This window comes from Pristis pectinata, chromosome 23 (genome assembly GCF_009764475.1).
Source record: "Pristis pectinata isolate sPriPec2 chromosome 23, sPriPec2.1.pri, whole genome shotgun sequence".
Taxonomy (NCBI): Eukaryota; Metazoa; Chordata; class Chondrichthyes; order Rhinopristiformes; family Pristidae; genus Pristis; species Pristis pectinata.
In genome coordinates, this window is record NC_067427.1 from 19,368,516 (window position 1) to 19,394,244 (window position 25,729).

The window sequence follows — 25,729 nt, forward strand, 5'->3', positions numbered from 1 at the left end:
TCAGGGGGGAGGGAGGGGGTCCCCATGGGTTCGCCACCCATGACATCATACCTTTGGAAACACTTGTTTGTTAAATTTGTTGCTGGATTTCACAGGAAGACGGAAATAATAAAAGCTGCCATTATCTGATTTTAATCTCTATCCTACTAGAACATGAGAGAGAGAGAGAGAGAGATGTTCTTGGGAGTGATGTTGGGATCAGGATTCTGAAGCAATTAAACAGGCCTTGTAGTGGTCAGAAGGTTGGCACAGAGTCTAAGGACCTGGAACCACAGCTGTTCCTCTTTAAGCTCCAGTTCATACTTGGCAAACAATTCCGCAGCAGTTTTTAGCTCGGATGCCGTCCTCTTAAGCTTTCAATTATATTGCTGCCAATTTGCAGTGTTTATTCACCTGGTAAAATGGTTGTTCAGCAAAAATTGCCTGTACCCTACACACAACAAGAGTTCGACCCCAGCACACCTCAGATGTTTGGTGGATTCCACTGACATCAGGAGAAGGCGCTCAGGTTGAAGTTCCCGGAGGGATTGTTCTAGAATATCAAAACATTTAGCCGAATGTCGGCAGTGACCCGACCCAGAGCCTTCCACTAACATCACGAGAACAGAGTCCCCGCACAAGTCACTGTGAACTACCATGCTGACTGTATCGGTACAACTACCACAGCTTGACGTAATGTGGTCCACTCAGTGACAGGAGTGATGATAGTCACCACCAGCCACTAGCAGGCTGAGGTTTACTCAGTTTACAGCATGTGCCTCCAAGGGAAACAAATTGAGCAGCAGATAGTTGGCCAACTGACATCATTTGGCAGGCCTGGCCATCTCAGCTTAGTTCAGTCCCATCACTACATGTTTTTTTGATTCCTAAACTGGCTGCTCCAAGCACCTCTCAGTGTCAGGAGACAGTGACCATTTGGCCCAGCTACTTAATGTTCCAGCCTTCGATCTAATCTATCAGGAGTTCGTGGTTTCTGCATCGAGGTGAATACTGTGCTCCAGTACTGTCCTAGTGGGACGCTTCCCTCTCATTGCTTCTTGGGCCTCCTCCTTGTACGTGTGGGGGAGGTGGTCTCACATTGCTGATAGGCGACGTGTTGCTGGGTTTTGCCCCAGTGATGGTGAAGGAGCAGTGATATATTTCCAAGTCACAATGTTGCGCAGCTCACTGGGGGACCTGGAGGAAGTGACATCTCACGACCTTTATCCCTCCAGATGGCAGAGATCATGGTTTTAGGCAGCTAATGAAGCCTTGGCAAGTCGTTGTAATAAGGAAGCTTTGAACTCTTCAACCATCAGCCAGTTTCCCAGTGATATCAGTTAGGCAGCAACTCCAGGCATCCAGAGCTAATATTAACTCTTCAACCAATTATTTTCTGGTCATTATCTTATTGCTATTCGTGGAGTCTTGCTGTGCACACGTTAGCTGCTCTGTTTTTCTGGTTACAGCTACTGCAGCAAGAGTACATCATTTGTTGTGATGCATTTAGGAAAGGCCCCACAATTTCCCTGCCTCAGTGGGATAGGGTGAGAGGGGTTTGCAGAGGCTGGTCACCCAGTGACACCCACATTGCCCAATGGGAGGTTACAGAGAGGCAGAGGCACTCTCACTCAGTGGTTTTGAAAGAATGAATCAAGGTAGCAATGACCTCAGTCATTGGCAGTGGAACACAAACCAACAAGGAGGACAACTTTTATAGGAACATTAGAAGTGGAAGAGATGACTAAATTTCTCGAGTCTAATCAGCCATTCAGTGAGATCCTATACATTTGTTATCTAACTGTATGCACCCTTCACGGTCTCGTCCCACATCTATCATTGAGAAAAATCTGCCAATCTTCGAGCAGAAAATTTATAGCGGACCCACCATCATCTGGCTATCCCTGTGGCTCCCTCCACCTCTACAGCCCACCCTACCTCTGCAATCTTATCCGGTCCTACAAGTCTTCCAATCACTGTAACCAGTCCTATAAACTCCTAATCTCTGTAACCTCCTCTAGCCCTAGAAATTTGAAGCCTCTGCACTCCAGCAGTTCGTACCTCCTGAACTTTCAGCTGCACGAATGCACTGGAATCCCTCCCTAAACCCCTCTGTTTTCCTCTCTCACAACTTCAAGGGCTCTCCTTGAAATCCATCTCTTTGTCCAAGCTTTGGATAACCTCCCTCTAATGTCTCCTTCAGGGGCCCTGCATCAGTTTTTTTCCATTTAGGCTCCAGGAAGCACCTCGGGACCTCGATGCTCTTTTTAATATTATGCACAGGGTCAAGAACAGAGGAACAGGTTTCAAGGGAAGGGTTATTCATGTCTCAGTGTTGTGCAAGGTCTTGTGAGCAAGCTACCCTCTTATATACTGTCAGTGACTGCTGGGAGCAGTGGCAACTTGGGTTAAATTCAAAGACAGCAAACCAACCGATCTGAATAGTAACAACTCCCTGGAGCTTATTTTAAAATGCTACAATAATGGAAAATACATAGAATCTCATCTGGTTTGTGCACCAGTCAAAGACTTTTATTGCAGTGTCTCTCTCCCTTCCACCCACAATGAGCTCATTCCCCAAACCGGCTATATTTGGAACCTTATTAATGCAGCTACTCTTGAAATTAGAATGGTTTAGATTTCTCCTACTCACCATGCTGAAGCGATTCCCAGAGCTATCTCAGTATGTACTTTGGCTTGGGCTGATCCAGCCAAGGGCCCTCTCCAGCCCACAAGGGACAAAGTGGTGCCATTCTCTGCAACAGTCTCTTACCAGGTACACAAAGGTTTGGCTGATACTGTGTCAGGACCAGGAACGGTCCGAACAGTCAGTCTGTCCTGATCATTCACTTACAGTTCAGCCCTCAGAAGCAAGTGGAGACACAGGAGGCTGCAGATACTGGAATCTGGAGCAATACACGAAGCGCTGGAGGAACTCAGCAGGTCAGGCAGCATCTGTGGAGGAAAGTGGGCAGTCGACTGTCCACTTCCCTCCATGGATGCTGCCTGACCTGCTGAGCTCCCCCAGCACTTTCTGTGTTGCCTCAGAAGCAACTGTTGTCTGAACACAGATTGAGAGATTATCAGAGTTTAACAGATTGGATGGAATTTAGACCATGAGTGTAAAGTGTTAAATTGTACAAGAATGGAAATAGATAGATAACAGAGAGGTCTTTGTTTCACAGAGTGATCTCCATGGCTTGGGGATGAGGCCCAGCCTCTCTCCGGGCTATCTGCATAAGGAACCTGGAGAGTCTGCCACCTGCCTATCTTGTGCCACACAGAAAAGAGAGGGAAATTGGGCAGCTGGGCAGACACCCAGCCTGGGTAACATGTCCTAGAGTGGGGCACATCCATAACTCTCTAGGTCAGGTGTGCACATGGTAACCCTGGAGGAAAGTGTCATTGAAAACAAGCTGACAACATCCCACCTTTGGCTGGAACACATTGAGGTTAGAGAGAGGGACAGGGAACAGGGACCACTGAGTTATCTGAACTGGAGTGGATATCTTTTAGTACTTAAAGGGTATCTATTTTTAGTACTGACTAAAAACATCTCTGTTGACCTAAAGTCCATTTCTAAATTAGGGATCCAATGAGTCCAGCCAACTGCTTCAGCAAACACACTCCTTTAAAAACATGAAACTATGATATTTTCTTTTTGTCTCTTCAATTTTCTTTTTGACTCCATGGTTTTATGTTTGTCTGAGATTATGGACTTTGTGGCCTTGTCAACAATCTCCAAAGTCTTGGCAAGACTGTCAAAAGTTTCCAAAATGGTAGGAAAAGTTTCCTATTTCCAAGCAAAATGCAAAATATAATTCTTCGACAAAGAATTAGTCATGGGGCATTAATCCAGTTGCTGAACCCTGCTTCTTTTAGGTATATCTGCCATTTTTGTGGAGTCTGCAGTGAGCCTGGAACATTAAAACTCACATGCTGAACAAGGTGAAACACACAGCAGGAGAATGGGACAAATATGAAATAAAAATACAGGAACTCATGTTGGAGTCAGCACCAAAAGTTCCCAGGGTAAGTACAGCAAGGGTCAGATGCAGAGTAAAGTTCCCTCTGCACTGTCCCATCAAACACCTCCAGGGCATGGGTTGGGCATAGACTAAAGCTTTCTCTATGCTGTCCTTTCACACAGTCCCAGGGCAAAAATGGAGAATAAAATAAAATGTTTAGTTTCAGAGTAACACTCCCTCTACAGTGTCATGTTAAATACCACCAAGGCAGGTAGCCCATGGATTAAATGCAGAAATGCTCCCAATACAATGGTTTCCATTATTGACTTTTTACAACTTGGAGTAATACATAATGAGGTTGAAGGCCGGCTATTATTCAGCTTTAGGCTGCAATGTTTGCTGCAATGAGGAATAAATTTATGGAGCTGACTTGAGTTTCATGCAGGTCTGTGGAATGTTTGAGTTTGCCCATGAAATTTGGTAATTAGTTCTTCTATTTGTGGTTAATGGAAATAAGCATGGAGCCAGTGTCTCTATGGGAACACTAATGTTTAATGCTACACTTAGTAAGCTGCACAATTCAATCATTGCAGATGACAGTTTGAGTAAAACTCAAATTAGGGAGGAAGATGGCAACAAATTGTTTCCTTAGTGTGGGCTTCTTCAGAAGTATGCATGAGCTTCTCACCGATCTCACCAACGACCCACCTCCTCCCAGGCCTGATGGGCTTGGCACGAAGCACTGCATTACAACAGAGGCACGATTTGTCCCCAAGAACTTGCACCAGTTACCAAATCAGTTGCACTCTTTCCCAACAGCCCTGCTGATTACTTCTCCTTGAAGTATACATCTAAGCCAAATGATACCATTGAAGCTGTCTCCATCACCCTATCAGGAAGGAATTCCAGATCATAACAACATTCAGTGCAGAAAACAAACCTTTTTTGCTAAAGCCAGATATATTTTGCCAATGGAAACTGTCCCTCCCTTTTCACTCCACAATAATCTAACGGAATTTTGAACATCTCTATTAAATCTCCTCTTAACCTCTCTCCTCAAAGGAAACAATCCAAATTGTCTCATCTCTCCATCTAACTAATGCCTTTCATCACTGCATCATTCTAATTAGAACATAATATAATTAGGACCATAGGTAGATCATCAGTCCCTTCGAGCCAGCTCTGCCATTGATAAAGATTATCTTCCTCAGCTTCATTTTCCTGCTCCATTAATTTATAAAAGTCCATCAATCTGAGAAATCTTTTCTACCCTCCCTCTGGTCAGTTTCTATAGGTTAATTAATCCTCAGATCCGGCTTAAATCTCGTGGGCAGCAGTAATCCCTGCCTTCCTATATGTTTTTGAGACCAGCTCCACATACAGCAGGCACCTCAAGGTACTGGAAATGTATTGCCAAAACTATCTCTGCAAAAGGCTCCAAATTCACTGGAAGGATAAGTAAACCAACATTAGTGTCTTCTCCCAGGTCAATATCTCCAGAATTGCAGCTGTAATTAGGCTTGGTCAGGTACATTGGGCAGGCCATTTTATTTGCTTACCCAACACCAGACACCCCAAACAGACACCCTGTTCTGAGCTTTGCCACAGGAAGAGATTAGCAGGCCAGTCAAGGAAGGGATTCAAGGATATGTTCAAAAACTTTCTTGAATAAATGCAACATCCCCACTAATTCCTGGGAATCCCTGACTCATGACCACATACTGGTGAAGGAGCATTCAGGATGAGTAAGTTTAAAGTGAAAAATGTAATAGCAGAACACCTTGAAAAGAATAATAGGTCTGGGCAGAGTCACCATGGATTTATAAAAGGAAAATAATGTTTGATTCACCTACTGGAGTTGTTTGAGAATATATGTAGTGGTTTGGCTGGAAATCAGTGGCTACACAGCAATGTAGCAGTTAGCGTAAAGCTTTACAACGCCAGCGACCCGGGTTCAAATCTGGCCACCATCTGTAAGGAGTTTGTACGTTCTCCCCGTGTCTGCGTGGGTTTCTTCTGAGTGCTCCGGTTTCCTCCCACATTCCAAAGACGTACGGGTTAGGAAGTTGTGGGCGTGCTATGTTGGCGCCGGAAGCGTGGCGACACTTGCGGGCTGCCCCCAGAACACTCCACGCAAAAAGGTGCATTTCACTGTGTGTTTCGATGTACATGTGACGAATAAAGATGTCTTATCTTATCTTGTATTTGGATAAGGTCTCACTCAGGAAGTTGGTCAACAAGGTGGTGGTTGACAGAGCTGGAGGTGAAACACTGCATGGAATGAGAATTGGTTATCGGACAGAAAGCAAAGAGCTGAAATACATGGATCCTTCTCAGCCTGACTAGTGCCATACCACAGGGATCACCGCTTGGACGTAGCAATTCACAAACAATTTGGCCGGGAAACAAAATGACTCAAAACTAGGTGGTATTGAGAGTCAGGAGGAGGATGTAAAAGGGCTTCAAGATGACGGAGGCAAGCCGAGAGAGTGGGCAAGAATGTAATGTGGAAAAATGTCAAGTTATCCACTTCAGTGCACAAAACAGAAAAATGAAGATTTTTTTAATGCTAATGTATGTAATGCTGACATTCAAAGGGACCCAAGTGTCCTTGTACACAAGTCACTGAAGCCAACAGGTGCCACAGATGATTAGGAGGACAAATGGTATGTTGACATTTGTTATGAGAGGATTTGAGCACAGATGTAAAGATGTGTGACTGCAATTATACAGGCGAGACTGCACCTAGAATATTGTGTACAGTTTTGGTCTCCTTGTCTAAAAAAGGATGTATTTGCCATGGGAGAAATGCAGCAAACATTCCCTGAACTGGTTCCAGAGATGGTGAGATCGCTGTTTGAGGAGAGGTTGAGTAACCTGGGACTGTATTCTCTAAAGTTTAGATAAATGAAATGTACAAAGCTCTTCCAGGGCTCGACAGGCCGGATGCAGGGAGAATGTTTCCCCTGGCTGAGCGTCGATCCGGGGATCTCAGTCCCTGATAAGGGAAAGGCTTGAGGAGAAATCTCAGAGGATGGTGAATCTTTGGAAGCCTCTACTCTGGAGGGCTGTGGAGGCTCACTCATTGAGATCGTCGAATTTTTATGACATAGGAGGCCATCCAGCCCATCAAGTCCGTGCCAGCTCTCAGAGCTATCCCATCACTCCCACTGCCCCAATTATTTCCCTGTAACCTATTCTCTCTCACCAACCCCACCCTGATTCTTCTGCCACCTACTCTAGAGGTAATTTGCAAAAGCCTGTTAACTTCCTAGCACATCCTTGGAATGTGGGAGGAAACTGCAGCATCTGATGAAAATCTTCATGGTCACAGACAGCACGAGAGGTCCGGATCGAATCTGAACTGCCAGAGCTGTGTGGCAGCAGCCCTAACCACTGCCCCATTATGCCACCACTGGAATAGTGCAGGAAAATAGGGCAGAGGTAGGAGTCAGCCATGAACTTGATGAATGGTGCAGGAGACTTGAAGGGCCAAATGGCCTCTTTTTTATGTTCTTATTGTCTTACAGCCACCCACCTGCCCCATCAGATACCTCCTGCCCCGTCTGCGGCAGAGTCTGCGGTTCCCACATTGGCCTCACCAGCCACCTCACAACCCACAAAACTTAAGTGGAAGCAAGTCATCCTTGATCCTGTGGTAGTGCCTTTGATGCTCGACAGCACCCTTCACAGTTTCAGGATGTCCCAAAGCACTTTACAGCCAAATAAGTACTTAAGTACTTTCAGAAGTATAGTCACGGTTAACTCACTTGCTCTTCTTCCAACACTGCCCAATCAGCCCAATTTTACTCAGTGTTGAACTTGTTCCTGAAACAACATTTATACTCGGAAACCAAGGTGGGAAGCCAAAGGTTTAATGTGGAGAAGTTAGCTGAGGCCGTCTGGTTTTTAAAAGTTTGTGAAGGCTTATAAAACAAACAGGCTGAAAAAGTGCAAGATAACTAAACCACAGCCCTGTCTGCTTCTTAGGGGGTGCGAGGGAGGGTGTGGACATTCCCACAGCACTCTTTCAAAAAAGGACAGGCTGGTTTATCCATCCACCATCACCAAAATAAATAATCTGATCATTATCATGTTGCTGATTGTTTGATCTTGCTGTGTTCAAATAGACTGCCATATTTCATACATTACAGCAATGTCTACCCTTCAAAAGTACTTCACTGGCTATGAAAAGATTTCCCCAGCCACTGAAAGGCGCTGTTTAAATGTTTGTACTTCCTTTCTTTGGTTTATCTGCCCAAGAATTTAGAATGTTTTCTCAGGGAACTGGAGGATTCAAAAAGCTACCATTGCATTGACAAGGAGGTTGCAGTTTGCAGGCGGTTACAAACTTCCCACCAAAAACAATGACTTTGTCAAGCAGCTTCGAAGTTCCTGTGAAAGGCAGATGCTGCCAACACTTGAGGATGTGGTTTGCAGACAAAGGAATTGTAAATCCAAGTGCCCCATGTAAAGTTCTAGATGATAGTACCTGCCCAAGAGGTCAGTACATTCCAAAGAGACAACCTCAATTGTACCAATGAGGAATCGAATCACCTTTCTTATTAACAAAAAGAATATTCTCAACGGTTTAAAATAGATCCTTTCCTTGTTTTTTGAAACTCCATCCACCCAGTTTAAGTCCAAAACCTTCAATGCCTCCAGCTGGAAATAAACTATTAATCATAGGTCTGAATCAATTGACTCCATTTCAGCAACATTTAGGAGAGTTCCCATTTTCCACCATACTTTGTGTGAAGAAGTGCTTCCTGACATTGTTCCCGAACAGACACTCTACTTTTAAGGTCACGCCCCTCGTTCTAGGTTTCTCCACCAGAGACGCCAGGTTCTCTGCATTCACCCTCTGAAACGCTTCACAAAACCAACAACAGCTTGCATTTACATCTTTAATGTAACAACACGCTCCAAAGGACTTTGCAGTTGTGATACTGGAGTAATTGTGATACACACTTTAGCTTGGCTGAAGAGGTGGGTTTGAAGAGGGCAATGAACAGGGAGGCTACAGGTAATTAACAGGAGTGCAGAGTGGGGATGTTACAGAGAATGAGGGTTGAGGTCAGGGAGGATATTTCAAAACAGGAACAAGAGCTTTAAAATTGAAGTGTTGTTTATCAGGGAACCAATGGAGATCGGCAAGCATCGAACTGAATGGGAAGTTATGAGTTTTCAAGGAGGTGAGGTAGACTGACGCCACTTGCTTATTCAGCCCCACTCCACCCAAAGTCAGATATTACTCTGGAAGTTGGGGCAGAGGCCGGGCACTCAGTGAGGACTTGACCCTTCAAAGCCTTTTCACCACCTACAATGCACAGATCTGGAGGTTATTGGAAACCAGTAGCCTGCAAGAAGCTCAGCACTCTTGAGGCTGAAGGAAGCCGCTTGGTCATCACTGTGTCTGCCAACACTAAACCACTTCTTCCCTCGATCAGCAGCACACTGGATCTCCAGTGTATATCTACCACAGGGTACACTGCAGCAACTCACCCACGCCTCTTCAGCAGTAACTCCCAAACTTTGCACAACAGTACAGCCATGAGTGGGGACATCACTGGTTCCATGCGCACCAACAGCTCAGACACATTCCCAACCAGGACATTCACTTGCCATTCCATCATCCCCACTGGGTCTCCCTGGTGGTTTACAACCTAACCCCCAATGCAGCCAAGCCAAACCTAACAGTGACACCCCCATCGGGGGCATTTAGTGTCTCACTGGTTGGGCACTGACAGTGAATCAGACTTGATTTCCACTCCCGGGGAAGGGAATGCAAGCCCAGGTAAAGTCCCTCACCATTCTCCACATGTGGACTTCACTACATGATTGAGGTACTGAGGCAAACTTGAAGCTGATGCCTGGCAAGTACTTCCCAATCATGGGTCAGTTCCCTGTACACCCTTTTGGGGAGTATCACACTCAGCTGCTGAGACTGTCAAAATGAAGGTCAATCCCCTACTCCACCCCACGCATTGGGTCACGTCCGTTGTTCACTCCCTGGTCGAGTGTCGGGATAAAACAGTAGCCACACACTGACACTCAGCAAAGTGCCCTGGAAGTACTCAGGCAGGCCAGCAGGGCGTGAATGCCCAGGCCTGACCTGACATCTACGGTTGGGTTCCATCAGGATGAGGTTGGGTAGCTATGCTCGAGACCTCTCTACCTATTAAGACTGAGGCACCACCAATCCACAGGGACTACAGTGGCTCACCACCATCTTCCCAAAGATAGCCAGAGATGCACATTAAAAGCTTGCCATATTCCAAAAGCAAATAAGATAAAAGATGGACATGGAATCCTTGTATCCGAGTTCTCATGAAATATATTTGCACTCACCCTGATTAAATGTAGTTCAAGCCTTAGAACACAGCTTCAGCCAACTCCTTACTCCCAAGACATGAGCCTGGTCAGGAATGCAACCCTCAGGGAGACAATGAGATAACTTTGTGGGAACTTGACTCTCTGCACTGCCTTGTGATTAGGAGGAAAATATAGCTGTTGGTAAGCTGGCATTACAGAAACATGGTCACTGCAGATCATTTCTCCAGCATCAATCCAACCCTGACCAACGTGACAGCTGCCTCCACCTCCTACATTTCCATTATCCTCCTGCTGACTTATGCACCAGGGAAACCCAAACTTTCTTCCCATTCCTAAACTGATGCTGTTTTCCTTTCAAATTATTCTTACATCTCGTTGCTAATTTATACTTCACCCCGTGCTAGATTGGCTCAGTCAGCAGGGCTCTCTCCTGTGTTCAATGCCCATTTCAGAGACTTCATGTAATTTATCCTGATCCAGTGCAGCAGTCCCTCAGTACTGCCCCTCTGACAGTGCAGCACTCCCTCGGTACTGTCCCTCTGATGGTGCAGCACTCCCTCAGTACTGCCCCTCTAACAGTGCAGCACTCCCTCAGCACTGCCCCTCTGACAGTGCAGCACTCCCTCAGCACTGCCCCTCTGACAGTGCAGCACTCCGTCAGTACTGCCCCTCTGATGGTGCAGCACTCCCTCAGTACTGCACCTCTGACAGTGCAGCACTCCCTGAGGGCTGTAGTGAGGCTGCAGTGCACTGGCAGGGAGTGCTGTACTGTCAGAACTCTACACTGTTGGGGATTATTGCTATTGCACTGTTGGGTGGGTGGTGCCAAGCAAGCACTGTGCAGTCAGCAGGCTTATACTAAGGAAGCACTGCATCATTTTAACATCCCCAAAATCATTAGTTCATTCATTTATTAGATATCTTAGTTGGTGGAATCTTACAGCATTAAACTTTGCCTTCCAATCAGGCTCATCAACCCAAGGACATTCAAAACTCCTGCCCTTGCGCTCTATCTTACTTTGGTTCCTACAACCAACATCACTTAAACTGAGGACCCAGCCCAACAATCCCAACAAATAAAGCCGTTATTAACAGTTAAAGAAGCATTTTGGGACATCCCAAGGGTTGTACAAAGGTTAAGTAGACAGAAATACTCACTTCTTCCTCTTCAGTGGCCCTAATGCCTTTTTTCCTGGAGTTCATAATGTTCTCCAGAGACCTGGCAGATTCTTTTCACATCAGCTTAGAAAAAAGGAGATGTGACAGTGAGAGAGAGTGAGAGTGAGAGTGAGAGTGAGAGTGAGAGTGAGAGTGAGAGTGAGAGAGAGAGACACACACACAAAGTACAAGAGTGAGAAAGGCAGAGTTTCAAATAGCAGAGTACGGTGCAGGGTCTTGACTTGAAATGTCAGCTATCCCTTTGCCTCAGAGATGCTGCCTGACCTGCTGAGTTCCTCCAGACCCTTGTTTTTTGCTCCAGATTCCAGCATCTGCAGTCACTTGTCTCCATAGACTGAGGCATCCTGTCAAATTGAATACTGGGCAACACAGAAGACGTACATAGCTCAGAACGTCATAAAGGGCTTCATGGAAATAAAGTATTTGTGAAATGTGATCACTATCATAATGTAGAGTACACATGAGTCAATTTGAGCACAGGAAGATCCCAAAAAACAGCAAAGGCTGGGTCCTCAGTTTAAGTGATGCTGGTTGTAGGAACCAATGTAAGATAGAGCGCAAGCGCAGGAGTTTTGAATGTCCTCAGGTTAATGAGCCTGATTGGAAGGCAAAGTTTAATATTACACCAAAATAAACAGGTTTGTTTATGCTTCTACCTGAAAACTGGGTTTGTTGAACACCACAAACTGTTCAGCACATGGTCCCAGGTTCTGCAGGTTTTATGGGAAATCCCCTTTACAGGCAGATCTTGGTTCCGCTGGGGAAACAGAATTGCCAGTCATAGTCAGGGATTGGGGCAATTAGACTGATGATAGGGCTGGGGTCAGGAGGTCAGTCAGATCCCCAGAGCGTTGGATAGGGGAGAGGGGATATTGGAGGTAAGGTGTTAGGTCCTTGTCACTCTGGTGGCACAACCTATCCATTATGAAGCAAGTTTTACTAAGAGCTTTATCCAATACATTGCTCTGTAACTGTTGAACATCCCTGAGAGAGCATCATTTCTCCTGCTGGGGAAGCAATATGAGAATCCTGGGTAAATTAATGCAAGATGTGAGTGTTGTAGTTGGCATGCTCTGTCTGGCTGTACAAAGGCCAAGGCTCCAGTGTGTCCCAGAAACCTAAATGTTCAATAAAACCAGAATCTTCAGCACAGGATCCTCTGCTGATCCTCCAGTCTATGTGTAATAGGAGTTTTCCCTTCTCACTGTGGCATAGCCAGGACATAAGGAGAGTCCATCCTTACAGGATATGATGGTACAGCATGGGTGCTAACTGTGTCTCACATTGAGACCTAGGACACTGCCTGACACACGTGTGAAACACAATTTTCTCAATCCTTTCTACTTCCATAAAGCAAGAAGCACCTTAGTAGCTAGATAGGAATATTATGGAGACAGAGACCCTTCAGCCCATAATGTCTGTGCCAGCTATTTGAAAGAGCTGTCTAATTGCAGTCACTCCTGAGCTTTCTTCAGAGCCGACATCTCCTCTTATCAGTGAATGTGCTTATATTGCCCATCAGGCAGTGCATTCAACATCCCTCCCCACTCTCCCTCCAGGTTTTGTCCATTTGACGACTGCTTCCACACAAATGACAGAAACACATCAGTTGCTCATGGCTGCATGATCTCTGGCTGGCCAGTGTCCATTCCCCATGTGAGATATTCCACATCTGCCACAATCGCCCCAGCCTCAGTAATCAAGCTGCAGTGTGCAGGTAGCAACTGCGTATGCATGCGTTCAGAGGCCGAGCTCTAAGTCATTGTCAACATTCTCTAAGCACATGAGATGGACCTTACGCTCAGCATTCACAAGTTCAAGGTCCTCCACACCACACTGCCTCCACTGCACCACATTGTCCCGCAGCACTAAAAGTCAGCACCAAGACTTGGATAACATGAACCACTTCCTATACATTACGAGCCATCTCTCAGCAAGGGAGACCTAAATGATGAGATTCACCATCACCTTTAGTGCACCAGCATTACTTTTGGCCATCTGGTCACCATTAATATAGCATTGTGGCATAAAGATACCCAATCTCAGTCACAGAGAATATCAAAAAGAGCGGTGGTCCTAATACCATTCCCTGGTTTTAGGACACAGCCTTTCAGTCTTACAAACAACCATTCACCACCACACGTACAAGAAAGAACTGGGAGAAAAAAAAATTAATGACCTTGTAAAACCTCTCAGATGTTTTGGAATGAACCAGAATTGTGTTCAAGCACTGGGGGAAAAAGGCAACTCGACATGGGGAAGAGAAATGAACATCAAGTGTCTCACAGTACATCGAGGCTATAATAAACTACAATGATAAAAATATATCAAAGGAATCAAGGAACAAAGAGAGATTTTACAAGCCGATCCTTGGCACACCAAACCTGAGTGAAGGCTGAGACACAACTAACGTCTGAGACATTGCTAGTATTGTTGAGATTATACAAACCTATATCTCTGGAGCTTGTAAACTAGGAGGGCCAATGCAATCCTGGGTTTTAAAACCAGGGCACAAAGAGGCGAAGGAAGAAACATTAAAAAAATTAAGAACTGTTTTGAGGCAAAACCAATGAAGGCTCCATTATTTCTGCTGTTTTCAGTGTACAGTGGCTGTCAAGGTCCATGTGTTGTGGATAACGGCCAATCACCACTGTTGATTGCCCCTTTTCAGTAGTCTGTGCTGCAGTTCACATCTAGACTTTGCAAGTTTTGCAAATGTTGTTTTAATTAAAAATTAACTAATTTTTCTTGAGTTACATGCAGTAGATTTCCATCCACACAGGCATGGTGAAAGAAAGATGGAAACAACTTGTAGTCTGCTGGGTATTCAGAAACAATTCCTCCCTAACTTATTACATGTTAAACACTTTAGACACCGAGTTCCTGTGTCTCAGGTGCTGAACTCAATGGGACAATTGAGTTTCATAAAGCCAAGTGTACAGACAAGAGTCTGATCTGATTTTTAAATGATCACTGACTGGACACCAGAGTCTGCCAGTTAAAGAAGTGATGTCAATAGTGTTTGGTCCACAGCATGGGACTGTGATGTTAATGACAGCTATTTCTGAATTCATTATTGATTACAAGGGAGTGACTAAGGTGAGTTAAATAACAGAATTTGAGAAAGATTAGTTAAATAGAGTGCATCAATGAAGTCCCGCTCAGTTAAGGCAGCCCTGGTTTGCCCCATTTATTTTGGTCCATTAAAGAAACTGCATCAGTTAATTTAGATACTTTAAGGCTCAATTTAAAATCTTGTTTTTGTAATGCAAACATGCTAGGGGGCGCAGAAATTGCTGGAAACACTCAGCAAGTCAGGCAGGATCTGTGATAAGAGAAAGAGTGAATGTTTCAGGTCGAACTGAAACATTAACTCTGCTTCTCTTGTTATAGACACTGCCTAACCTGCTGAACATTTCCCACATTTTTTTTTCTTTTTATTTTAGATTTATTTGCAGAAATAAGCGAATCCTTGGAAGATTTTCTGCTGCCGTTACGGCAACAATTGGAGCCATATTTGGAGTGGAAGATACTGACTAAACTGTAGATCAAAAGGATTTTTGATCTTGTTCATTGATGTCAGCACTAAAGAGTTATTGAACATTTCTCAGCGACAAAACAGCATTGTGTTACAGCTTGAAGAGTGGCATTGGTGTAATTCAATCAATTAACAGGTTCTTGCCTGTCCTGTAAGATGTTCAGTTGCTAAGAATACAAATTACTAGAATTACTGGACCCATTCCGTTTACTGCATTATATGATACACACAGGGTTCTGTCGCTTAAATTAACGATGTTTAAAGTTGGGAAAACTCCGGTGTTAAAACAAAGAGGAGCCTGCACCTATTTAGGCTGAATTTACAGGAAAGATCAGGAAATCATATCATTCACTTTAATTGTATCAAATTATTTGGGCAATTTTTTTATTTTATGTTGAATAGAGTTTGCAAGTTTTATAAATTCATTTGAAGGGTCTCATACCTGAAATGTTAACTCTGTTTCCCTTTCCAGATGTTGCCTGACCTGCTCACTGATTCCAGCATTTCTGTTTTCATTTCAGATTTCCAACATTTTATGAATTCACAAAATATATTCCATTGCCAGTAAATACATGGACTTGAAAGGGGGAAACAAGAGAAAAGAATGAGTTTGCAGAATTACAAACTCTCTGTTACAGAATGATGTTTTGTTGTAACTCTATTTGGGCTGTTCCAGATGCTGCTTTGATAGATATTGTTTTTCATACAGCAAGTTTGAAGCTGCTAATGCACGCTGCCAAATTTCTTCATGCAAACTGTCAACTAAGGCAGTGATTAACCCCTTACCTCAAACCTCCCAAATCATCAAGAATCCAACAGCGGATCTTCAGCATCTTTGAATTACTTACTAACCAAAATTTGCTAAATTGGAGAGCTGATCGGAAAAACACTAAGAGCTTTTATTTTGTGTTTCAGGAGTCAAGGCGGGAGCCTCGGGTTTTGACAATTTGCTTTCATCAAACAATAGCTACAAACAGCCCAACAATATCACTGAATATCTCAGTGTGTTGATCAAGTGAACCAAAGCTTTGCCTGTCAAAATGCCACTTCTAACCTTTTCCATATCTAAAAGGGGATGAGAAAACCATGCCACAATACGTTAGCTCCAAAAGCCACAGCAAGCAGCCCCACCATTGTTGTTAATCAACTCAGCCCATCGAACCAGGGTCTTAATGATGTGGGAGGGCAAGTACACAATGATTGCACAGAACTTGAAAGCAACCCACAAAATACAATGGGAGGCAACCTCAGGTACAATGAAGGGAAGAACTCAATGGGAAGAACTGAATGGATTGAGGTTTTTGAAAAGAATTCCAAGAGTTTGCACAAAGTCTGGCCAGGCCTGAACACCAATTGTGATGCAGCAGGTATCACTGTTCTGTATCACCAGTCATAACTGAGCTGGTAAAAGTGATTGTTTCATTGAACTCAGGGTTCAGGTTATGCTACAATCCAAACATTTCCTGCCGAACTTCCAGCATCATTGCCCTGGCGCCCCTCGAAACACATTAAATATATAAAGAACTAGTTCAGATTACACCACCTTCTGGGATTGTGAGAAATGTTCACATCATGGATTCCATTTAATTCAATCTAGAACATTTTACTAATGACTCAATCTCATTAGTTCAATCCAAATCACATTCTAAATGGCTCAGCCTAGAATGCATCACCAACTTAACCCAGCGCACATTCATTGCTCCTGTAGATGTGGACCAATCTGATGGCACTTTTCATAAAGGAGCTGCAAATTCCTCCAATGGCTTTGGTCAACAGGGAATCCTCTCTCAACTCCCACTAGCAATGCCTTCTCAATACTACTTACAGAGGTCTTGCTGTGTACTTCAGTCTACATAACAGCAGTGATCAACATTCAAAAATCATCCACTAAAAGATTATGAAATGCTTAGGAATTTGCAAAGAAAATACTATACAGAAGGCTTTCTTTTCTCACATAGTTTTGGAAGTCTAGAAGGACAACACCTATGAGGAAGAGTTAATTTGAATAGGAGAGTCTAATGTTGCACACCTTGCCATTAATTTGGTTACATGTGAAATCTATTCAGTTATTAACTGAGCCACAAATTTGCTCTGTTTATTAGATATTATATAACATATTTTATATAATATCTAATAAATACATTAGTCCTATGACTGTCAGCTCTATGGTCTAGTGTCAGTATCTGTGGAATCTGTACCCCAGTGAAAGTTTGCAAACCAAAAGGGATAATGTGAAATCAGTAGAACATGACAGCAAAGAAAATTGTATTCACAGATTCCAGCTGGATCTCTGGTGAGCTGAAATACAGCTAATCCAACAGCTTCTACCTAGATCTTTGACATTGCATTCAGAATACAAAAATTTTGTCAACATTCATATTTTGCAATGTTTACAAATTAACTGCATTTGATTATATGCTATTAAAGGATTAGAATAAATTGCATGTGTAAATTATTAATAGATCAGATACTAGCTGAGTGCATTTCACTGCTGTGGGATTCAATCACTAATCATGTCATGACCAGCCCTGAATCAAAGAGAGAATGAATGGCATCCTTGGTGTCAGTCAAGACTCATTCAAGAGCTCTTAAGATAGCTTAATTCAGTCTCTGCATTACTAACAAGCTCCTCCCCTTGCAGCACAGTGCAAAAAAGCCCATTGACATACTCATTCCAAGAATCAAGCTGTCACTAAATGTACTTTGCAGGAATTTCTACACTGCACCCCCTGACCTTACAACCAGTGATGTTCAAATCCTCTTAGAGATGGTCACAGCCTCGTCATCAGCTTTGGGATCTCCACTCACTTCCAAGCCAAAATCTTTTTTTGTTGTTGACTTGGCTCAGTGGGTAACGCTCTCACATCTGACTCACAGGTCTTGGATTCAAGCCCCTCTCCAGAGCCTTGTGGATGTAATTTAGGCTGACACTTCAGATAGGTGATCCTATCTGTTGGAAAAAGGGGAACAATGCACAGTCAGAGTAGTCTGCTGAAAATATTCAAACAGGCCAAGTCCAGGAAAGTCTTTCTGGTCAGGCCCAGGCACTTCAGGCATAGGACATCTGTAATGCCACTTCAGAGTAACCAGTGATGGGGAAGAAGAGTTTCATGGGCCACACTCCTTATACCTCCAGAAACAGTTCACACTTCTTCTCATGAGAGAAAGAAGTGCATTTGATGCTCTACTGTAGGAATGCTAAGCATAGTAATCTCCCACAAAAAGCAATGTGAAAATGACAATTTCTGAGACTCCTGAGACTTAAGCACACAATCCAGGCTGGCACTTCAATGCAGTACTGAAGGAGTGCTGCACTGTCTTTTTTGGATTTGATGCCAAATTGAGTGTTATTCAGGTCCCATGGATGGATGGATGGAAAAGATCCTGTCTCTATTGTTCTTTATGATTATCCATGTCATGATTGTTCTCCTGATCTCTTTGTATTACATGTATAAACATTGATATATTAACCTGTATTAATTTGAAAACTAATAAAAAGATTGAAAAAGAAAGGAAAAGATCCCATGGTATTACTAAAAGAATAAAGGAGGTGTCCCTGGCACTCTGGTCTACATTTATTCCATAACCAACATCACTAAAAGACAGACCATCTCACTGCTGTTTAACACTGTCTAATATTCTACTATATTCTCATACTTTACAACAGTGGCTACACTTCCAAAAATACTTGACTGGTTATAAAAACTCTGTGATGTTTTGAAGTATGGAGAGAGGAACAGCAGAAATGCAAGCTCTTCATTTCTATTTCAAGCTGAACTGCAGAAGCAATAATCAGCTCCAGACAATCGAGCCAAGTACAGCCTTTTGAAACACTTTTTCTTGGCATGCAGGCCAGATGGAAGGACAGCATTTATTGCCCATTCCTGGCTGTCCCATTTGGAGTCAACCACATAATGTGGGATTGGAGTTACATGCAGACAAAATTGGTTGGTTATCTTTTGTGGACTGTACCAAAACCTGGCACCTATAATGCTCTGTTCTGAATTTATTGAACCAGCAACCCACTGTGGCCGATTTTGAATTACACCACCTCTGTTTTCTAGTCAATTATTATAACCACCATGATGGCATAGAGTCATACAAGGAAACAAGAGCCAACCATCAAGCACCCAGTTACACTAGTCCTACTTAATTCTGCCCACATCCTCAACAACAACCCCTACATTCTCCCATTCGCCTACACACCAAATGGCCAATTAAACCATTAACCCACACGCCTTTGGGATAAGGGAGGAAACTGGAGCTCCCAGAGGAAATCCACGCAGTCACAGGGAGATCATGCAAACTCCACATAGACAGCACCAGAGGTCAAGTCGCCAGAGCTGAGAGGTAGCAGCTCTACTAGCTGCACCACCGCACTGCCCGAATCAGCACAGCCTCGAAGCTGTGAGATCTCACTGTGGTCTGTTCTAACTGGTCCTGCACATATACAAATGGAAGCGAAATACTTGACGTAAGGGCGAAGTGTGTCAGTCCAAGGTACCCAATACATTTATGGTCAAACCCACAAGCAGACAAGCCCCACACTGCATCTGAAAACCTCCACCTCCATCTCCACAGTTTTCAGCAGAAATTCTGCACATTTGCAAAGATCAACTTGGATTTTTTCTCCTGAGAGCTCAGCAAGCAGCTCGGGTAGTTGGTCCAGCCTCCCTGGCATCAAGCCACAAAGCTGCTTCTCATCAGGTGATAACTGCACAGAGTCTGGTGATGATCAAATTAGCAACTTTGGGGGAAAAGAAACGGAAAAAGAACAAAGACCGGCATAATTCCCCCAGCTGCAGATTCAAGGCAATGGCAGGGCAGAGAGAATTTCCCTTCACAACCAAATGAGTTGGAGGAGCACAGAACTAAACCCTGGTGGGGAAGAGTTAGCACTCAGTAGAGCATTAGAATCCCATTGAGAGAGGTTAGAACTCTCAGTAATTAGATTCTTATTGAGAGGGCTAGTACTCTCAGAAGAACCATAAATATATTCTCCAAATCATTTAATACCACAACAATGCAATAACAGCTAACAGCAGGACTTTTGAAAAGAATTCTGCTGCTATTTTTCATATTTTAACACTCCATGATTAGGGAAAGCTGTGCACAGAGAAAATGCACTCTCTGAAAGTTAAAAGTTATACAAATATATACAGCTATATATAATTAATTGCATGTTATCCAATGGTCCTGTCAGCCAGCTGGCTGGATTGCACATTAGAGTATTACCCCAAATTCTCCTGAGAGTGACTTTCTCTCTCTCTCTCTCTATTTCTCTCTCACTAGCCTGCACCCCATCTGTCTCTCCCCCCTCTCTATGCCTCTTTCCCTCCGCTTCTCTCTCTTTTCTCTTTCTGTGTGTCACCCGCTCCTCTTCAGTCCCTCAGTTTCTCTCCTTCTCTCTGATCTGCTTTTTATTTCTCTTCCTATCCCTCTGTGTGTGTGTGTGTGTGCGCGCGCGCGCGTGTGCGCGCCCACCCTGCTCTCTGCCCTACTTTTCTCTCACTCACTCAGTCACACCTACAGACAGCAGGACAATCACTCTGTCTCACATTCACTCTTGCTCCCTATCCTGCACTATGTCTGTGTCTCTCTCTGCCCCATTGCCCCATCCTGCTCTGTGTGTGTGTGTGTGTGTGTGTGTGTGTGTGTGTGTACATTTATATACCCCTCTCTATTTGTACTGAATGCTCTCTCTTTCTGCCCTGTCTCTCTCTGCATTGTTGTCTTTCACCCTCTCTGCCCCATTTTATCTTTCTTCCCTTTTTCTCTCTGCACTTCACCCTCTCTGACCTCTGTCCCTCCCCTTTCCCCCGCTCCCCTATCGAAGTCAGAGCACTGAACTGTCAGAGGGGCAGTACTGAGGGAGTGCTGCACTGTCAGAGGGGCAGTACTGAGGGAGTACTGCACTGTCAGAGGGGCAGTACTGAGGGAGTACTGCACTGTCAGAGGGGCAGTACTGAGGGAGTACTGCACTGTTTGAGGGGCAGTACTGAGGGAAAGTTGTTGCAGGAGCCATGCTTAGATCATAAGTAAAAGTGGGATTTTTTGTGCCCTCTCAGGTAGACAGGGAAGTTCACGCTATTTGAAGAGCAAAACAGTTTGCTCCGACCTTCTCAGCAATATTTATCAACCACTATCACTAAAGCTGACACCCCAGTCAATTATTACAACACCTTTTGTGTGAGCTTGCTGTGCACAAATCAGCTGCGGAATTTCCTACATTACAATAAGGACCACTCATCAAAACAATGTCATTGTCTGCAAAGTGTTTTAAACCTGCTGAGAGGGGTGGGGGTGGTGCAGAGATTCTACAGAAGCACAATGACTTCATTCCTTTGTCACCCTGTATCAAACCCAAAGTGAGTTCTAGGTTCCAGCTCTACTAACCTCTGTGCAGTGTGAAGCTGACACCAACTGACTTGTTAAACTATGTGAGACAGCCAGCCATTGGCTAACGTCTGGATCTCAGCTTCTTTCCAAGTCTTTCAGAAACACTCCAGTTTGAAGGGTAACTTTATTCTGCGATAATTAAAGCACAACTCCAACATCTGAGCACCACGTACAGGTTACTGCAGGGATGGGTCTCATTTATCCTTCACTAGAACATCAAAGTCCCATTAATGACATGGGATCAGATCACTGAACCAAGTTCTGGCACTAACTCTACCCTTCAGCTTTTCACGTCTGTCTCCCTCTTACTCTGTTGCACACAGCAGCTCAGCTCAGCAACGGACTACCAGTCCTTCTCCACTGCTGGGTCCTGATCCAATGCAGAGAGTCAAAAAGATGACCCTCCAACACTTCTCCCACCCTTCACCCTCAACACTTTCTCAAGAAAAGGGCAATAAAACACCAGCCACACCAGTAATGCCAAAATCCTGGGAATGGAAAAAAAAGAGGAAGAAGGTAAATAAATGAGATCTTACACCACCTTACAGCACAGAAGCAGGTACTCAGACCATTGATGACCCACACTGATCTCCTTCCAGTATATCAGCAGTATCTTCTATTCCTTTACCCCTTTAGTACAAATCTTAAATGCATTTATAGATTCACTCCTCAATGTGTGGTGAAACTCTGGATAAAGAGATTGACCTTGATTGTCTTACTTGCTTTATCCAACTTGCCAGTGTATGAAGTGCTGGGTTGCTGGCAGAATGTGAGTCAAACCTGGTACCCTTCCCAATGAGGTCAAGTGGTATGGCATCACTTTTCTGTTCCCCTCCTTCCCTGATTGAGACCAATCGTTAATCTGAGCAGTCAGATGGATAGGGCCCAGATACTGACTGGGCCTTTAAATCCTTTACCCCACATGTTGCCCAAATGGATACTGAAGTCTTGAACAGTCAATACACCCCAAAGTACTTCAATGTGGAGAAATGTTTAATACTTTTATCAGTGTAAGCACAGCCATGATTCCTGGACTGGAATCTCCAATGGTACCAGCATATTAAATCATGGAATACATCACCAATGGAGAGGAGGTCTCTCCATCCTTCACATCCATCCAGGCTCCTGAAAATTACTCTTTAATTAATCCCAGAAACCACAGCAATTTTCTTTACCCTTTTCAAGTATTTATCCAAGTCCCTTTTGCAAGTTACTGATGAATATACTCCCACTGCCTCTCATGCTACGTGCTGTGGCCCAGAACAACTCAGTGTGTGATGAAACTGTTTCTTCACCTCCCCACTGCTTCCTTAACCATCCTCTGGTTACCATCCCTCCTGCTGCTGGAACTTTAAACACCTCTACCAATACTTCCCTTAACTGTCTTTGCTCTTAGGAAAACAACTGTAGTCTCTGTAGTCACTCCATGCAACTGGCATCCCTGGTATCACATCAATAAATCTGCCTTGACCCTTCTGAAAGGTGCTTTGTAAAGACACTGCATTAAAATCATCTGGTCATGCTCCTCACTCTGAAAGATGCAGCAACTTCCATGGCTCTGTTTGTGGGGCTGGGAGCTTCAGCAAATAGATCCATGTTTTTTTGGAGTAAAGAGACTGTATGGCCTTACCTCAAAGACATCTTCATCCAGTATCCTCGTGCCGAACACCACGATGCCATTTGTGTCAATCTCCGGCCGCTTGCTCCTGTTTAATGTCTTGGTGAACTTCTTCTTGCAGTCCACAATCATAGTGGCGGTTTTCTTGTGAACACTGATTGCGACTCGATGCCACCTGCCAGGACACACAGACAATCCACAGTCAGGAGTGAAGCACCCTGAGAAACGTATCCCGGGCCCAGGGAGATGCTCGCACCAGGACTCTGGCCCCAAGTTAGCAGACCGGGGGCTTGTAGTGGAAGCATTACTTCACCTCCGTTACCCAGCAACACCTTCTGAGGTGGGGGCTTGGTTAACATCTGTCACCCTGACTGAGCACAGAGTACAGACAGGCCTTCAATACAAGGAGGGAGATCAGATTTTCCCCCTGGATTGTTTTCCATCCTCCATCCAGATATCCCCATCACTGAGTGGGTAACATACAACTGGGGAGCAGGAAGTAAGGGGATACCTACTTCCCATCGGACAGGTTGACTCCGTTGAAGATGGGATACTCCTCAGGACTCGGCTTCCCTGTCTGGTCTTCATAGAGGAACACGGGGCTGCGGGCGATTTCCACGCCCAGCTGCTGGATTCCCTGCTCATTGTAGATGGACAGCAGGAAGGCACTTCTCCCTTTCTGGGCTCGCACCGTCATCAAGATGGAGAAATCCTCGGGGAACGGTGTGTCTGGTTTAGAGAAAGGGGGAGGAGCATGAGTTGCTAAAATTGAACACCAGCTGATGTCTCTCACAAACAAGCCCACCCCCAGTGTGTGTTATACCAAGATCAAAGTTACAGAGAGGAGTATTCAAAGAAGCTTCCCCATTGTCAGTTATCCAAGCTGCACTGTATCTCGCCGGGACAGATTGATGGGAAGTTTAATGGGACGGTATGGAAAGAGATTTACACTTCTTGTTTTCTGGTATACTCAGGCAACACTGCTGCCCTTGGACCTAGCCTATTTACTTCACTCTTATCACTGCCCTAGGAATATTTCACAGGGCAGTGTAATGAAAGTTTTACTCTGCACCTAAGACTTTTTATTTAATTTTATTAAAACCACAAAATAATACATTAAAACATTGTCCTCTGTGTCCAAGATGCACATCAGGTCACTGGTTGTAGGAGGCCTTAAGTAAACCAGGGGAGAACGTGTGCTCTCTCACCAGGGAGACTTGAGCACTGACAACCTTGGAAGAGGGTCAGGAGATCAATTGGCCGGACCCCACGGACAGCCCACTTCCTGGATATGTGAACGGACATTTGGCCAGACCCATGAACAGACCAACAAAGAGGTACCCACCCTCACCTCCACACAAAAGTTTGGGAATGGTCGGCTCCCAAGGAGGGCTTCAGGACCCAGTTCCATGAAGAATCATGGACCAAGCAGAGATCAGCTGGTCAGCATGGCCCAAGGCTATCAAGCCCTTTTGATATCTGCAGTGGAGACTAGGTCTACGAGCACTAGTACTGTGCAGCTCACTCCTCCAGTCCCGAGGCAGGGTTTCAACCCAAAACGTCAACAATTCCTGTTCTCCCACAGATGCTGCTTGACTCCCTCAGTTACAACAGCAGATTGTTTGTCACTCTTCCATCAACCAGCTCACACCTGTACCCAGTCTCCCTCCTCCAACGCCAAAGCACCACTCAGTCAGCACACCGAAAGGATGATCCTCCCAGCTCTGCCCTGCCCACAGACCTCCTGGCAGTACCCCTTGCAGTGCTCTGCACTGGTTCAAGCAGTTTGAGGGTGGTAGTGGGCTGAAGTTGAAGGTCCTGACCTTTGTCGGCCATGCACTCCTCCTCACCCACGGTGCCCAAACCAGCAGCCAAGGGAAACTTGGCACTTGGAAGGTCTGCAGGCTCCCCACCATGCTCTCACTCTCCTCTGGGGGAGAGGGGGTGGTCATTGGACAGAAGCTACATCAGATGGTGGGCCCCCACCCAGAGTCTCCTGAGGTGGTGATGATGGAGTCAGCCTGGGAACCCATGCCAGGGGTTAGCTCCTCTCCAGCTGAAGGCCCCACACCTCAGGGCCCTCCTTCACCTTTAAGGAGTGGCACTTTTTCCTCTTTCTCCCTCAAAGGCACAGAGGTTCAGGAGACCTCCATCACCAAAGACTTCTCTCTCACCAGCTCTGGCCCCTCAGACCCAAGCTCAGCCACAGGCTGGATTGCCTCCCTGGTTCAGTCCTGGGCTCTCCTCGGTATCCAGGTAAGGTGAAGGTTTCCTCTGTAAAACAAAATTACGTTGACCTCTGTTGACAAACTGCAACATGCCTTGAAGCAAGACACACTGCAGGCTACATATAACAGCCGTAGCAGGGAGTGATGTGCTGGAAACTGAGGGGACAGGTTTACATTCAACAGCTGCTGTCTGTACCACTGATAGTGGGTTGGTCATCTGACTTGGTAGGGTGGGGTGTGGCTCTGATAGAGGGGTGTCGAGACAGATTTGCAGCTATATGTAGCCAAAGTGCAGCAGAGGGAGTTGGACAGACCTTTCTGTTGCTGGAAAGTATGCACATTTTACATTCCACCGAAAGCTCCTGTTTAGTCTCAGTCATGAGTTGGGAACATGCCCATCCCTGACAAAGAACTCAGCAGATATCTCCCAGACCAGCCCTTGTCAGACAGGGCTGACAAATCAAACGCCCCCTGTTCCTGATTC

General features: G+C 44.8%; 1 protein-coding gene across 3 annotated transcripts in view; it reads right to left on the bottom strand.

Moving 5' to 3' along the window:
* col5a1 (procollagen, type V, alpha 1) overlaps positions 1–25,729 on the bottom strand; it is a 182,140-nt gene that overhangs the window by 106,514 nt on the left and 49,897 nt on the right. For 2 of the 3 annotated variants that reach the window (XM_052037401.1, XM_052037400.1), the window contains exons 3-4: positions 23,533–23,746; positions 23,030–23,192 (exon numbers count right to left, since the gene is read on the bottom strand). In XM_052037401.1, coding sequence (XP_051893361.1) covers positions 23,030–23,192; positions 23,533–23,746 — 377 coding nt within the window. Of the gene's footprint in view, positions 1–23,029; positions 23,193–23,532; positions 23,747–25,191; positions 25,292–25,729 lie in introns of all 3 variants that reach the window. The other variant, XM_052037402.1, reaches the window with a different exon arrangement.